Here is a 17502-nt window from a genome sequence, read left to right on the forward strand (position 1 = left end):
ACACCTTCTCTTTCACTAGTCACTTATAAACATCCCCTCAAAACATACTATCCTTCCAACAGTTATTTAGGAGCTTTAGCGCTCTCTCAGAAGATAAATTACAGGTGATCACCTTTTAGGATGAGTTAGTTTTGGTTTGTTTATAAAAGGAAAGTGAAATGTTATATAGTCTTGAAAATTATACACTCCAGAAAAGAATACATACTCAATTACATGCCAAAGGGAATATGAATAATGAAACACAACAATTAATATCTATTACTTTTATTATAATATTTTTTTCAAAGGAATCCAGATTGGAAAAGAAGAAGCAAGCTCTCACTGTTTGCAGATGACATGAGCCTCTACATAGAAAATCCTAAACAGGCCATCAGAAAATTACTAGAGCTAATCAATGAATATAGTAAAGTTGCAGGATATAAAATTAATAGAAAGAAATCCCTTGCATTCCTATAAACTAACAATGAAAAATAAGAAAGAGAAATTAAGGAAATAATCCCATTCACCATTGCAATGGAAAGAATACAATACTTAGGAATAAATTTACCTAAATAAACAAAAGACCTGTATACAGAAAATTGCAATACACTGATGAAAGAAATCAAAGATGACACAAATAGATGAAGAAATAGACCATGTTCTTGGACTGTAAGAATCAATATAGTGAAAATGAGTATACTAACCAAGGCAATCTATAGATTCAGTGCAAATCCTATCAAACTACCAATGATATTTTTCACAAAACTAGAACAAATAATTTCGCAATTTGTATGGAAATAAAAAAGACCCTGAATAGTCAAGACAATCTTGAGAAAGAAGAATGGAATTGGAAAAACCAACCTTTCCTGACTTCAGACTATACTACAAAAGCTACAGTCATCAAGACAATATGGTACCAGCACAAAGACAGAAATATAGGTCAATGAAATAAAATAGAAAGTCCAGAGATAAATCCATACCCCTGTGGACACCTATCTTTGACAAAGGACACCTTATCTTTGACAAAATATTCAATGGAGAAAAGATATCTCTTCAACAATAGTGCTGGGAAAACTGGTCAGCTACACATAAAAGAATGAATCTAGAACTCTTCCTAACACCATACACAAAAATAAACTCAAAATCGATTAAAGACCTAAATATAATACCAGAAACTATAAAATTCTTAGAGAAAAACATAGGCAGAACACTCTCCAACATAAATCACAGTAAGACCCTCTGTGACCCACCTGCCAGAGTAATGGAAATAAAAAGAAAAATAAACAAATGGGACCCAATTAAACTTAGAAGTTTTTGCACAATAAAGGTAACTATAAGCAAGGTGAAAAGACAGCCCTCAGAATAGGAGAAAATAATAGCAAATGAAAAACTGACAGAGAAATAATCTCCAAAATATACAAGCAGCTCATGAAGCTCAATACCAGGAAAACGAACAACCCAATCAAAAAGTGGGCAAAAGGCCTAAACAGACATTTGTCCAAAGAAGACATACAGATGGTTAATAAACACACAAAAAGATGCTCAACATCACTCATTATTAGAGAAATGCAAATCAAAACCACAATGAGTATCATCTCATACTGGTCAGAATGGCCATCATCAAAAAGTCTATAAACAATAAATGCTGGAGAAAGTGTGGAAGACACTGTTGGAGGGAATGCAAACTGGTACAGCCACTATGGAGAACAGTGTGGAGATTCCCTAAAGAAATGGGAATAGAACTGCCATATGACCCAGCAATCCCACTGCTTGGCGTACACCCCAAGGAAACCAGAATTAAAAGAGACATGTACCCCAAGGTCCATTGCAGCATTATTTTCAATAGCTAGCACATAGAAGCAACCTAGATGTCCATCAGCAGATGCATGGATAAAGAAGTTGTGGTAGATATGCACAATGGAATATTTCTCAGCTATAAAAAGGAACACAATTGAGTCAGTTATAATAAGGTGGATGAACCTGGACCAATTATGTAAATTGAAGTAAGTCAGAAAGTGAAAGACAAATATTATATATTAATGCATATATATGGAATTTAGAAAGACAGTAATGACAATCCTACATGCAGGGCAGCAAAGGGAACACAGATATAAAGAACAGACTTTTGAACTCAGTGGGAAAAGGCAAGGGTGGGATGATTTGAGAGAATAGTATTCAAACATGTACATTATCATATGTAAAATAAATGACTGGTGCAAGTTTGACACATGAAGCAGAGCACCCAAAGCTGGGGCTCCGAGATAACCCAGAAGGATAGGGTGGGGAGGGACATGGGAGAGGGGTGGGAGATGCTGGGGACACATGTGTACTTGTGGCCAATTCATGTTAATGTATAGCAAAAACCATCACAATATTGTAGTTATCCTCCAAATTAATAAATTAATTAATTGAAAAAAATAAAAAATATAAGAAAGAAAAAGAGGAAATTTTTTGTCCAGCGTCTGCTAATAACTAGCTGTGCTAGTTGAATTTTTAACCTTCAAGGCCTTTAGTTTTCTCTGTTAAGTCAGTCAGTTATGCTTCAGCAGCCTTCATATAGTTCAAATTCCACCATGTCAAAGTTCTCTTAATTTTAATTCTCTTATATCCAAACACTATTTAACTATTCTTTATCCAAATGTGTCTACTTCTATTTTAAAGTTTTGCCTCTATCTCTTGTTATGACTTGATTACTAATGTTAGGTAGGAAGTTAGGCATGAGCAATGCAAGGGTGGCCTAGCTGAAAAGGATGCAAGCTGATCTCTAAAACCCACCCCAGACACACCCAGGAGAGCTCACAGATATGCTACAAAAACAGACACAGAGACTTTTCCAACTCCTGTGCATGTGGCCTAGGCACATAATGAATGCAAACCAACTACAGGTGCTCCTCCAACTCAGGTACTTGAGCTCTTGATGCACAGCTGTATCCTCAAGTGACCTTAGGCAGTTGGGAACCCATTAAGGGTTTGTAAATATTCTTACATTCAACATAAAGTCAGTGAATAATCAATTCACAAAGGAAAACAGTAAACAGGAAGAACACATATAATAAAATGACATTAGTAAGTCTTTACCTATTAATCATTATTCTAAATGTGGATGGATTAAATTATCCAATCAAAAAGCACAGAGTGACTGGACAGATTAAAAAAAAAAAAAGACAAGATCCAACTATATGCTGCACACTTTGAGACTCACTTTGACCTTATGACACATGTATGCTCAAAGTGAGTGGACAGAAAAGATACTTTGTGCAAGTAGAAACCAAATGAGAGCAAGGAGAGCTATATTTATACCAGAAAAAAAAATAGATTGTAAGTCAAAAGTCATAACAATATAAAAGCAGGTCATTATACAATGATAAAGGAGTCAATTTGTCAAGAGGATATAACAGTTGTAAAAGTATACACATGTAGAATCAGAGTACCTATATATATTAAGCAAACACTAGAAGACGTGAAGAGAAAAATAGAGAACAATACAACAATAATAGAGAGATTCAACACCCCACTTTCAATAATGGATAGATCATCAATAAGAAATCAATAACGAAGCACTGGAAATCAGTAAGGATATACTTAAAATCAATACAGAAATATTGGACTTGAAATACAATTGACCCTTGTACAACAGAGTTTTGAACTACACGGGCGACTTTATATGTGGATTTTTAAAAAATGAATGCATATCACAATGCTCCACAATCCATGGTTGGTTAAATCTATGGTTGTGGAACAACGGACATAGAGGGCTAACTGTAAACTTACATATTTTTTAATATATTTGATTGCAAGGGACAGTTGCCCACCTCCCCCCCCTCCACCAAAAAAAAAAAAAAAAACTCTCTCATTGTTCAAGGGACAACTGTATATGTTAGACCAAATGAACCTGATGAATAAAGAACATTCAATCTAGCAGCAGCATCAGAATACATTTCTTCTAAAGCACACACAGAACATTGTCCAAAGCAGATCATATGTCAAATCACAAACCAAGCTTGGAAAATTCAGAAAACTGATGTCATATCAAGTATCATTTCTGACCACATGGTGTAAAATTAGAAATCAATAATAGGAGGAAAGCTGGAAAACTTACAGTTATGTGGAAACTAAAGAATACACAGGTGAACAACCAATAATAATAATTAAAAAAGAGATTAAATCAAAAAGTTTCTGGAAACAAATGGTAACATAACATGCCCAACCTTAAATGATGCAGCAAAAGCAGTCCTAAGAAGAAAGTTAGAGTGATGAATATCGACATTAAGGAAAAAAAAAAAAAAACACTAAAAAAACCACTTAATTTTACACTTCAAGAAACCAGCAAAAGAAGAAAAAGCTAAGCCTGAAGTTAGCAGAAGGAAGACTAGAGCTGGAATAGATAAAATATAGCCAAGAAAAACAAGAAATGATCAGTGAGAATAGGAGATGGTTTTTTTTTTAGAAGATAAAAAAAGGAAAAATCTTTAGCTAGACCTAAGAATAAAAGGAAGGAAAACTCAAATCAATAAAGTCAGAAAAGAAAGAGGATACATTATAATTGAGATCACAAAAATACCAAGCACCATAAGAGACTACCATGAACAATTACACTCCACAAACTGGATAGCCTTGAAAACATGGATAAGTTCCTAGAAACCAACTGTCTACCAAGACTTAATCATGAAGATATGGTCTAACAGACCAAAATGTATGAGATTGAATAAGTAATCAAAAACTTCCCAACAAAGAAAAGTCCAGGACCAGACAGTTCTTCTAGTGAATTTTACCAAACATTCAAAGAAAAATTAGTGTCAGTATTTCTCAAATTCTTCCAAAAAGTTGAAGAGGAGAGAACACTCATTTCACAAGGTCAGAATTACTCTGATACCAAAACCAGATAAAATCATTAAAAAACAAGAAAACTATAAGCAAATATACCTGATGAAGGTAAGCACAAAAATTTTCAACAAAATACTAGTAAACCAAATTCAACAGCACATTAAAAGAAACATATACCATGATCAAGCGGGATTTATCTTTGGGATACAAGAATGGTTCAACATACTCAAATCTGTGATATACCATATTAATAGAATGAAAGATAAAAACCATATGATCATCTCAATATATGCAGAAAAAGTATTAAACAAAATTTAACTTCCTTTCATGATTAAAAACTCTCAACCAATTGAGTTTAGAAGGAATGTACCTCAACATATGCATGCGTGTGTGCTAAGTCACTTCAGTCATGTCCAACTCTTTGCAATCCTGTGGACTGTAGCCCACCAGGCTCCTCTGTCCTTGGGATTCTCCTGGCAAAAATATTTTCATGAGGGTTGCCATGCTCTCCTCTATGGGAGTCTTCCCGACCCAGAGATCGAACCCACGTCTCTTATGTCCCCTGCATTGGCAGGTGGGTTCTTTACCACTAGCAACACCTGGGAAGTCTATACCTCAACATAATACAGGCCAAATATGACCAGCCTATAGCTAAAATATTTAATGGTGAAGGGTTGAAAGTTATTCTTCTAAAATCAGGAGCAAGATAAAGGTGCATTCTGTCATTCCTACTTAATATAGCCCTGGTGATCCTAGCAAGAGTAATTAGGCAAAAAGGAGAAATAAAAAGCATCTCACTCAGGAAGAAAAAGGCAAAGTTGTCTCTGTTTGTAGAAGGCATAATCTTATGTATAGAAAATCCTAAAGATCCCATATAAAACCATTAGAATTAATCAGTGAATTCAGTAAAATTGCCAGATACAAAATCAACATAGAGTAATCAGTTTCATTTCTACACATTAACAATGAAATAACTGAAAAAGAAATAAAGCAATCTTATTCACAATAACATCAAAACCAACAAAATTCTTAGGAGTAAATTTGACCAAGAAGATGAAAAATCTTTACACTGAAAACTATAAGACTGTCATGAAGAAAACTGAAAAAGACACAAATAAGTGGAAAAATATCCCTTGATCCCAGATCACAAGAGTTAATATTGTTGCATCCATATTATCCAAAACCATATATAAATTGAATGCAATCCCTGTCAAAATTCCAATGATATTTTTCACAGAAGTAGAAAAAATTTTAAAATCTGTAGAGATCTAGAAAAGACCCCAAATAGCCAAATCAATCTTGAGAAAAAAGAACAAAGCTGGAGGCATCACATTTCCTAATTTCAAATGATATTACAAAGTTATAGTGATCAGAATAGTATGGTGCTGCCATAAAAACAGACACATTGACCAGTGGAACAGAGTGAAGAGCCTAGAAATAAACCCAAGCATATATGGTCAACTATTATTTGACACAGAAGCCAAGAATAATCAATAGGAAAAAGATAGCCTCTTCAATAAGTGGTACTGGGAAAACTGGGTAGTCACATGCAAAAGAATGAAATTGGAACCCTATCTTCTACCACTTACAAAAATAAACTTGAAATAGATTAAAGACTTGAATATAAGACCTGAAACCATAAAATACCTAGAAGAAAACATGAAGATAAATCTCCCTGATATTGGTCTTGGCAACTATATTTTAGATATAACACCAAAAGTAAAAGCTACAGAAATAATAAGTGAGACTACACCAAACTAAAAAGCTTCAGTGCAGTAAATAAACAATCAACAGAATAAAGAGGCAATGTACAAAAAATGGAGAAGATATCTAAAAATCACACATCATATAAAGGATTAGTATCCAAAATACATTCAAAACTCATACAATTCAACAGCAAAGACAACAACAATAAAACAACATTCAAACCCTTATTAAAAATGCGGGTAGATCTTCCCTGAATGTCCAGTGGTTAAGACTCTGTGCTTCCAGTGCAAGGAACTTGAGTTTGATTCCTGGTGGGGGAAGATACCACATGCCGTGTGGTGTGGCCAAAAAAATAATAAGGGTAGAAGACTTGAATAGACATTTTCCTGAAGAAGAGATACAAATGGCCAACAGGTACATGAAAAGATGCTCAAATTCACTAGTCATTGGGTAAACAAAAATCAAAACCACAATGAAATATCACTTCATACCTGTTAGAATGACTGTCATCAAAAAGACAGATAATAAATGTGTTAGTGGGGATGTGGAGAAAAGGGAACCCTAGTGCACTGTTTTTCATAAATTGGTTAGCCACTATGAAAAACAATATGGAGTTTCTTCATAAAAATTTAAAAAAGAACAACCAATGATCCAGCAATCCTGTTTCTGGGAATATACCCAAAAGAAACAAAAAATAAGATATCAAAGAAGTATCAGCACCCCATGTTCATTCCACCTTTCTTTATTCAGAATAGCTAAGACATGGGAAGTATATAAGTGTCCATAAATCCATAAATGAATAAATAAAATGTGGTATATATCATATGTACATATGATACACATGAAATATTATTCAGCAATTAGAAGGAAACCCTGCCATTAGCAACTACATTGATGGACCTTGAGAATATCACGCTAAGTGAAATAAGTCAGACAGATAAGACTTAAACTGTGTTCTCATTTATGTTTGGAGTTTAAAAAGGCCAAACTCAAAACCAGAATGTAGAATGGTGGCTGCCAGGGGCTGGAGGTTGTGTGATATAAGATGTAAAATGAATACCTTCTAGAGATCTAACTTACAACATGCTGACTATAGTTAACAGTACTGTATTATAACATAAAAGTTGCTAAGGGAGTAGATCTTAAATGCTCTTACCACACATGCAAAAATGGTAATCATGTGAGGGGATGGGTGCATTAACTAATCTTATTGTGGCAATCATTTTGCAATATATGCTTGAATCAATCATCATGTTCTTTATCTTTATACAATGTTATATATCAATTATATTTTAATTATATTTCTATATATTTGATTTAAATATATAACAAATAGATTTCAATAATGATATTTAAATGTTTATTTTGGACTACAAATACATAGATCAGATTTACCATAATTCTTGGTTCATGTGCATTATACATGCAAGGTTCCCCGTTACCCATACTATTGAATAAGTTAGATTGTTTAATACATAGTGAATACTGATGGATGCACCATGTAACTGAACCAGAACATCACTGATAGCTTACATCTTAGGGAAGAAAAGCAGAACAATCATGCCAATACAAAACACATTCTCTTAATGATTCCAACACTTTTTTCAGAGATGATAAATTGGTGGAAGAAAATCCAAACTACAATTACTTTCTAATTAAAATTTTTCTAAAGAATAACACTGTATTAAAAAAAAAAGCCATCTGTTTCTAGTGCTGCATCTGCCACTTTGAATTGGCAAATGTACATGAGTTAACATTCTAAAACCTAAAGCCAGAGACAATATGGAGAGGTGTACTGCTTGCTACAAGTGGTACTATAGACCAGACTATTGTACAGTCTATACAGACCAGAACAACTACTCATAGAAAATGTGTCGCCTTATGTGTATGTGTTCTCTTTATAAAAACTCATAAAGTGTGGGTTGATATGTTTGTTTGAAATATTAAAATATTTATAAAATGTTTAAGGATTTGACTATGCATTTATCTCACTTTGCTTAAGTGTATTTCAAGGAAGTAGATGCTGACAATTCATTCCCTAACCAACACTGGTGGCCCCACAGATCTCACACGTGAGGATGCTATTATTGAAAAGGTAGTAAGTCCCTTCAAGAGACAGAGCTAGAATTGGGACCAAACTCCTAGTTTGAATTCCTTCCACTTGATTATATTGCTCTTAAAAGGAACATTAAAATGCTTTCTTTGTCCCTATGTAAACTTCTTTGAAAGCAGAAGTCATCTGAAAATATTATTTGATATGCAAATATTCACCTTAAACACAACCTTTCACAGACACCTTTCACTAATGCAAGAAAATCATCTGAATGTGTATCATTGAGCATCTTCAAACAAAAACTGAATATCAGCATTTTGATAAAATTCATACACGCAGTATAAGGAATCTTCATTTTATATTTAGATTCTTATTCAAAGAAATGTGCCCTTGGTTACACTGTTTAATAACCAATTTGGAAGGTTCAATTTGCTTTTCATTGTTTTCTTAGGAAATTAGGTTTAGTGTTTTCATAATCAGTGAGGCAAAAGACAAATTTTCCTCATATTTGTTTTATGAAATTACATGACCAAATTAACAGCCCAACTAATTTCATTTCTTTCAGTAAGAAATCTAAAAGAATTACAGTAACTTTGATGACTATTTTCAACTTTGTGTCATTTTCTTTCTAGTCATTCATTAAGGAAGACTTTTTTTTTAAATAGAGACTTATGACTTAGGAAAATTGTTCAATTTAATAAGCATTGGTATTCAAATTGGGAAATTCGGAGTCACCTCTGCTTGTAATATTAGGACAATATAGAACGGGATTACAAAGTTTCAGCCTCCATTAAGGCTCAACAAGTATAAAAACTAGGAAAACCATACAGTGTATTATGCAACAGGACATTTCTGAAAGTGGAAGAGGATGCCATTCATAATTAAATTTGAACAGTAGTCATACATGCAGAGAGTTTAGGGCAAACCAGGACATCTGATTATCCTAATAGAAACTGAACCCTAGTTCATTCTTTACCTATGTAAATTAGCATGTCTATTTGCTAGGGTCCTCCAACTTATAAGTTTGGGGTAAACCATGCACATTTTTTTGTTAGAAAGGCAATCAGAAAAGTCCAAATTTCCTTCTTTTACAACCTAACACAAGTATATGTTAACTGCTTATTCTAACAACCAGATTGTTAGTTGAATTATTATGAGGAAAAAAAGACTTTCACACTTTATTACAAAATTCTCTTCTTTGCCTTCATTTTGTTGTTGATGTTCAATCACTAAGTGAAAGTTGCTCAGTCATGTCCGACTCTTTGTGACCCCATGGACTATACAGTCCATGGAATTCTCCAGACTAGAATACTGGAGTGGGTAGCCTTTCCCTTCTCCAGGCAATCTTCCCAATGCAGGGATTGAGCCCAAGTTTCCCACATTGCAGGTGATTCTTTGCCAGCTGAGCCACAGGGAAGCCCGTTTCATTGCTAGGTCGTGTCCAACTCCATGGGCTGCATGAATTAGCTCAAACTCATGTCCACGAAGTCATACTATCCAACCATCTCATCCTCTGTCGCCCCCTTCTCCTCCTGCCCTCAATCTTTTCCAGCATCAGGGCCTTTTCCAATGAGTCAGCCCTTTGCATCAGGTGGCAAAATTATTGGAGCTTCAGCTATAGCATCAGTCCTTCTATTGAATATTCAGGGTTGATTCCCTTTAGGATTGACTGGATTGATCTTTCCTTCATTTAATCCTTTGAATTTGTATTCAGGACTCATAGAATAACACCAGCACCAATGGTCAATACTTTGCTCACTCATCAAATGCTGCTGGGTGGCCTCCATGTACCAGGGCATGTGCTAGACTTTCCAGGTGATATAATTAGGAGTGGTCACTTCTATTAAAAATAAAAACCATTCAGAAGAAAAATATAAGAACAAAAATCACTAAAGCCCAGGGAATCATGATAAAAATATTTATGGAATATCCAAGGGGAGTTCACTGATGGGAAAGTGATAGTGAGAAAGGTGTTTCAGGAGTGAAAAGGCCCATAGTAAAGACACAGATAAAGAAAAGCACATTACTAGAGCCTAGAAAAATAGAGCAAGGAGAGAGTACAAAGGATCTTCAATGCCACATAGGGTATGTTAGAGTTAATTCAAGGAACAGAGTCTTACAAGATGACAAACATGGGAGTGATCCAATAAGAAGTGCATTTAAGAAGGGCTAGTCTGGCACTGGGGAATGGGATGGACTACAGACTATGCACTGGCCCCAGGAGATCAAGAAGGAGTCTGGAGATAGAGGAATGTCTTAGACAAAGGAGGAAGCAGTCATGCTGTAGGACATATAATCCCCAATATATGACAACTGGCTGGTTTGGCAGCCACGATTAGGATTTTAATGTGTTATAACTGATATGGTGAACGGAAGTGAAAATGGTGGTGTCATTACTAGATACTTTACTGAACCAACGCCTGACTGACAGAACAGCATTTTATCTTAAATGTTCAGATTAATAAAAATATATTCACACTTCATCTAGATTAGTTTTCAATTCAATACAATTCCCCAAAGAGTGAACTTATTAACATGATTTTTAAATGGATGATTTTATTGTTCAAGAGGTAAGTGGTATGAAGTTATTTTAGATATTTTATTAATAATTTTTAAATGGAACTAACAAGTAGAAAGAAATAGATTGGTGAACTATAAAGCACCCACTGAATTTAAAAATTCTGAAGATTCTATACTTTCACACTCACACTATTTTCTCTTTTCCCCTGATGTCTACCACAACATATGGATAATATATAGTCTCTTTATGAGTTATGTTTTATACCCAAACACACTCCTGCTCTCACTTGTTCAAACTTCATAATACATTTCTCAGAAACTGTAAGAGTCACAGCTGTTTACTTGGGAAGGCTAGGCTCTCAGTTCTCTGTCCACTGTGGAGTTTTACAAGCTTGCTGAACTATCCCTTGACGAAGAACTTACAAACTGGATATAGGAGTGGATTAGAGAACATGTCAAATATGAGATTCTATAAGTTTATAAGATGATGACTAGAAGAAATGCATTTTCATGGTGTCAAAAATCTATTTCATTACATAGTTCTTTTCTCCCTGTTTCAGCCCTTTCTTTAGAAAGGTTTAACTGAAACAAAAATGGCACTAAGATTAGAATCCCTGACATAAAGAACAAATACCTTTATTTATGATAGCCAAGATATGAAAACAAACTATTTACCAATACATGAACAGATAACAAAGGTGTAGTATATATATGTATATATGCACACACATATATATGTATATGCATACAATGAACTATCATTCAGCCATGAGAAAGATGGAAATTCTTTCATTTGTGACGTAGATAGATTTTGGTATTATGCTAAGTTAAATTAACTAGATAGTGAAAAATAAATATGCATGGTATCACTCATATGGAATCGAAACAAAATAAAGTCAAACACAGAAATGGAGAGTAGAAAAAATGGTTGCCAGGGGCTAGGGGGTGAGGTCTGAGAAGGCAACGGCAACCCACTCCAGTACTCTTGCCTGGAAAATCCCAGGGACAGGGGAGCCTGGTGGGCTGCCGTCTATCGGGTCGCACAGAGTCAGACACGACTGAAGTGACTTAGCAGCAGCGGCAGCAGCAGGGGGTGAGGTAAATAGGGAGAGGTCAGTAAAACAGTACAAATTTATAAAGAAAAAAGAACAAATACCTATTAAAAAGGGAGAGGATATCTGTTATAACTGCATGGTGGTCTCAAGCTCCTTTCCAATTCCCTTGTACAAAAGGTGGAAGGGGACTGCACTGCTCAAAGGTTGGTTTGTGGAGACAGCAATAAGAACCCTCATATATTCCTTTGTCAAATATTGAGTAACGAATTTGAGACAGATGATATGATGCAATGATGAACAGGCAGATAAGGCTTCTGCCCTCACAGCCTAGAAAGGAGACATATAGCTCTTACACATGCACACTAGGGACATTTTTCTGAAAGCTGGCTCACAAATCACGAATCTGCCCAAAAAGATATGATTAAAATCTCACTAATGCATATTCTCTTGTTAGCTATTTTTTTTGAATGAACATGTCCTTGATACAAAATTCTCTTTTCTTTAACTATGTAAAAGAGAGGTTATATACTTAAATTCTCACAAATATTCTGCACATATTCACAGGGATCCAGACCTGGGAAATAAATTTTGCAAAATGATACTTCTCAGCATAGCACAAGGGTTTACTTACGCTTTGCATAAGAATTGCTAAGAGGAACTTAATTAATATGCTTAATGCTCTTTCTTGTTTATAGCCCAAGTTGGATTTTCAGTTAACATTATATAGAACTGTGACATGTACTTCTCTTCTCTCTTTACCACCTGTCCAAGCAAATTTCTAAATGCCCTTTGATAGTAATGACAATGTACACACAAGGGCAACTCTATGAGTACTTAGGCTGTTGGATATGTTTCTTCAGCTTGATTTTAGGGTGAGGAATAACAACAATTTCAAGTAGCATTTCTAAGTGATGAAAATCACCAGGCTTAGAAATGTTTCTAAAATTACCTGCTTGTTGTGTCTAACATGATCTTTTATACTTCAAAATGTTGCACTTATTAATTTTCTGACTTTCCTCTCTCAACATTGAATTTTGAGAGTTGATTGCAAATGCTGCAGAAAATTCAGCATCTTCTCTGCTCTCCTGCAATAGCAAACATATCTCTATTAGGAGTTGGACAAAAGAGCTCTATATTTCTCAAAGCCTTTCCCTTTAAATTATTTCTGGTAGAGGCTGGATGTGAGATGTGCCTGTGACTTGCTAAAGGCTATTTATGATTTATTTCAACCTTTAGCTGGCTCTATGAAAGAAAAAAAATGAACAAAGTTGAAAATACAGAAAAAGAGTGCTTAATCCTCAGTGTTATTTCAGTGGAAGTCAGCACCCTGACTCTTATGAGGGCTGCATTGCGTAAATTTTTATATTTTTATTTTTCCTTCAAAGTTAAAATTAAAATCTTTTATCATTTTTAATTAGAAAACAGTACTATTGTTTTTGAAAAAGATCAGATTTCAAGCTGTGAGTCTTTTAATACAGACTGGTCTGCAGAGACTTTTCTGAAGCACTGGGGGGAAATTTAAAATCCAGTCAAATAATTTTCCTGGGCAAAGTGGTGATAGGTCATGGTGAGATATGGGTGTCATTAAAATTTCATAGAGGTCCCTATCACAGCAGAGTCACCGTAGCATTGAGACATTGACTATAGTATCTCCAAAGAAGTGTTTGCTGTCTATCATGGCTCTGAGGGGAGCAGTTACCATCTTTCTATGCAGTAATCTGCATGTTCAAGAGTCCCTAAATATGTATTTACAAGATAATCAGGTCTGTTTTGGCCTATTGGGTCAAAAATTCACACACTAAAAGTCCCTAAATATGTATTCACAAGATAGATCAGCTTTGGCTCACTGAGTCGATAGTAAGTTGGCCTTTTAAAAAGGGGCCTAAATATTAAGAGTTGCATAGTTTGCTTTCAGCAAGTTCAGAAATGCAGTTCTGTATGCTTTGTCTTTTAAGAGTAGATTTATTATGCTAGTTTCAGTGGATGCCAGAAGCTGTGTTTCACTCTGGCCTATGATATTTCGCTTTTAGAAAGTCAGAAGAAGACCTCCAGAACACAGACACACAGGCAGAGCCTCAGGGCAGGATGAATCCTGCCCTTCCAGACCATATCTTACCACCGCCTCTGTCATCAGCCAGCTCCCATCCCCCCTTTATCCTCCCACTGCTAGGCTGGAGACTACTTGCCCACCTTCATGCTCATTCTAGCAGCAGAGGGATCCTGTGAGTAGTGCAGAACCTGGCCCTGCTCTCCTCCAGCAACTTCGCATCTCATCGTAAAAGCCAAAGGTCCCTCAAGATGTGCCCCTGCTCATTCCGAGTTTGCCTCCTCCTGCTGCCTGTCTGTCCCCCTTGCCCAGTCCCCGGCGCACACAGGCCTCTGCTGTACCTGGGCACAACCCGGAGGGGTCCTGCTTTGGGCCCTTCGTATCCATGCTTACCCTCTGCTTTACCTGGAAGGCTGCTCTCTCAGAATCCACATGGCTGGTTCTCTTCAGGTCTTTTAAGAGAGCAGCCCTACAAGTGCTCGGGCCTGGTGCACTGGGAAGACCCAGAGGAATCGGGTGGAGAGGGAGGTGGAAGGGGGATCGAGATGGGGAATACATGTAAACCCATGGCTGATTCATGTCAATGTATGACAAAACTCACTACAATATTGTAAAGTAATTAGCCTCCAACTAATAAAAATAAGTGGGAAAAAAAAAAGAGAGAGAGAGAGAGAGCAGCCCTCCCTGACCACCTGTATAAGAGAGCAACACCTCATCCCAACACCATGCATTTCCTCCCTCTGTTACACACACTGCATGGTCTCCACTAGGACTTAGTCACCACCTGATACAATGCATCTTCACTTGTTTTCTGCCGTTCTCTGTCCCCTAAAGGTTAAGCTCCACTGGAGTAAAGGTTTTTATCAATCCTAAATAAAAACCTAGATAAAAACCTGGCATCTTTTTTAACTTCTCATTAAATATTTATGGTACAACTGAACAAAAGCAGATGAAAAGGAGTCAATTCCCCAATTGCCTGTCAATGTGTTTGCATTTTTAAGCTGAAGAGGAATGAGTATCTCTTTCTGAGATGAAGTCCTCTGTCATTCACTGCATCCCCCCAACATCTGGGTTATAACAGAGTTCCTGGAGGAGCTGGGGTCATCTGAGCTAGTCCCAGAAACACTTGACCAGTCTGCTTCTAAGTGTAATAGTGTGTAAAGGCAGCATTTCTAAATCTCCCCCCACTTAATGTGGTGAGCACAATCTACTCTGGTGATAGCAGTGGGCTTACTAGGTCTCCCAGTCCCATCTGATGCAATCAAGAGGGATGGTTGTGTGACACTCTGCCACGTTAGTGTAACAGACTGAGGTGTACTTAGTAGAATCACTATCTTCTAAAGTTGGTGCATTATCCTTGGGTCTTCCCCAGTGCCTCCACTCCCCCATTAGCCATGCAGATATTCTCAAATGTACCCTTCCTCATGACTGAAGCCTGTCACAGTAACTTATTCCTTATTTAAATTTCACAAGAACATTCTTTATTTCAATAACTCAGAAAGGTGCCTGCAGCAAGAGAATTACAGCTGACAGACAAGTAATGACTAGGATTCTGTGATTAGTTCAGATTACAGGCTACAGAAGACCTGTCTGAGTATTTACCACTGTCATCACACGGATGCTGGCCGCTATTAGGAGTTGACATTGGTTGGAAAAGAGGATGTGGTTCAGCTAGAGTAAGCACTAGAAAATCTGCCTGTATTGTAATAGTCAATGACATGCTAATTAATGAAAATAATTTTTACTGTGACTCTGCTTAGTGTAAGCAAGTCTCTCTCCCATACCCTTCCCTAGCACACAGATGTATTTTAATAAAGCTTTAAGGCACAAACTAAATAAAAAGTTGAAGTGATCTAGATAATTCCATTCCCCAAATCCAAAGCAATTAATTAACTGAAAAAAAGACTCATTTAATCTTGAATTATTTGGATAAGTGACTCAACTTTGTAATTTATTTTGCATGAATAGGCAAAACTTAATGTATATTTCAGTGTATATCAGTACTTAAGAGGATTTATAAAATTTTTCAATCAAATTAATGGAGAGGAGGGGATAAGTAATTCACATGAACAAAAATGACAAAACCATTTACTCAGATATTGGGTATCATTGCACACTCTTCCAAATTCTGGCTGAAAAGAAATAATGATTTCTGTAATTCCCAGCAATGACTTTTGGAGGGAGATTTCAAATAAATGTCTATTTGCTTTAGGTGAGCTTCACTGAATTGGCCTTATTTAATTTCAGATCCTCCTAAGGGAAGAGATTTCAGGATTTCCTGGTTGTAAAATGTAAGAGAACATTTTGCTGAACTTGTATGACATCATCTAAAGCATTAAAAGGGCAGATAATCATGACTTTTTTGCCTGTTTACCAAAGCTTCTTTATGTCCTCAACCTACTTTATTTCCAAATGTCAGAGTAGTCTGAAACCTTTCAAAGATTTACAGACTGCAGAAACAGAGGAAATATTAGGATGAATCCTTTAACTTTTGTGAAAACTTTTAAGTAATTAATAGACGGGCTTTTGAAATTATTTCATATCACAGTACACACACTCTAACATATACTATATCAGGGTTAAACATGGTTTAATAACAAAGGACATGAGGTCTTCTCTCTTTCTAGAAAGTCAGGGAAAATGTTCTTTAAAGTACTTGAGTCATAAATAAAAAGAATATTGAATTTGTGAAGGGGAATATAAATAATATAAAATTTAGTTTATCAATTAAAATAAAAATACTACAGAATGAATAAAAATAGTAAACACAGTCTTGGTTTTAAATATAATTCCCTTTCCAAACTCTACTTGAAATTCTCTTATATTACATAAAGGAGAAAAAAATGTAGCTTCCACAATACTATTTATACAAAGCAACAAAAATGTGAGCAAATTATTGTCAAGTTTATATTATCAAAATGTTTTCCATATACTTAAAATACTAGATACCAAATAGCTGAAACAAATATTTAAAAGCTCTTAGCTTAGATATATAATAGATAAAATATGTCTCATAGTAATAAATTAATTTTTCTTTGTTATGCAAAACCCCTCAACCATGACTTCATGGAGAAGTGTGAATTGGTGTGAAAATGCTCTTACCTCATATTCAAAGTCCTCTGTTCTGTCTGCATCAGCGGGTAAGCTGGAAAGATACTCATTGTCCTCATAAAATTCATGCTCCATTGGATGGAGAGAATGGCAGCTGTGGGGAATGTAGCAATATGATAGAAATGGATCAAAAGGGTTGTTCTCAAGATTAAAAAATGACATTAGAATTTCACTTTAGTTTTCTCTGCTCACCAATAAGACCTATA

At 35.6% G+C, this 17502-nt stretch overlaps 1 protein-coding gene across 1 annotated transcript in view; it reads right to left on the minus strand.

Annotated features, from left to right (window-relative positions):
• The window catches only part of PDZRN4 (PDZ domain containing ring finger 4), a 398606-nt gene that overhangs the window by 59685 nt on the left and 321419 nt on the right, over window positions 1-17502 (minus strand). The window contains exon 5 of the mRNA XM_061129809.1: window positions 17288-17390. Within this exon, the coding sequence (XP_060985792.1) occupies window positions 17288-17390 (103 nt within the window). The remainder of the gene's footprint in view (window positions 1-17287; window positions 17391-17502) is intronic.

This window comes from Dama dama, chromosome 3 (assembly GCF_033118175.1).
Source record: "Dama dama isolate Ldn47 chromosome 3, ASM3311817v1, whole genome shotgun sequence".
In the NCBI taxonomy this organism is placed as follows: Eukaryota; Metazoa; Chordata; class Mammalia; order Artiodactyla; family Cervidae; genus Dama; species Dama dama.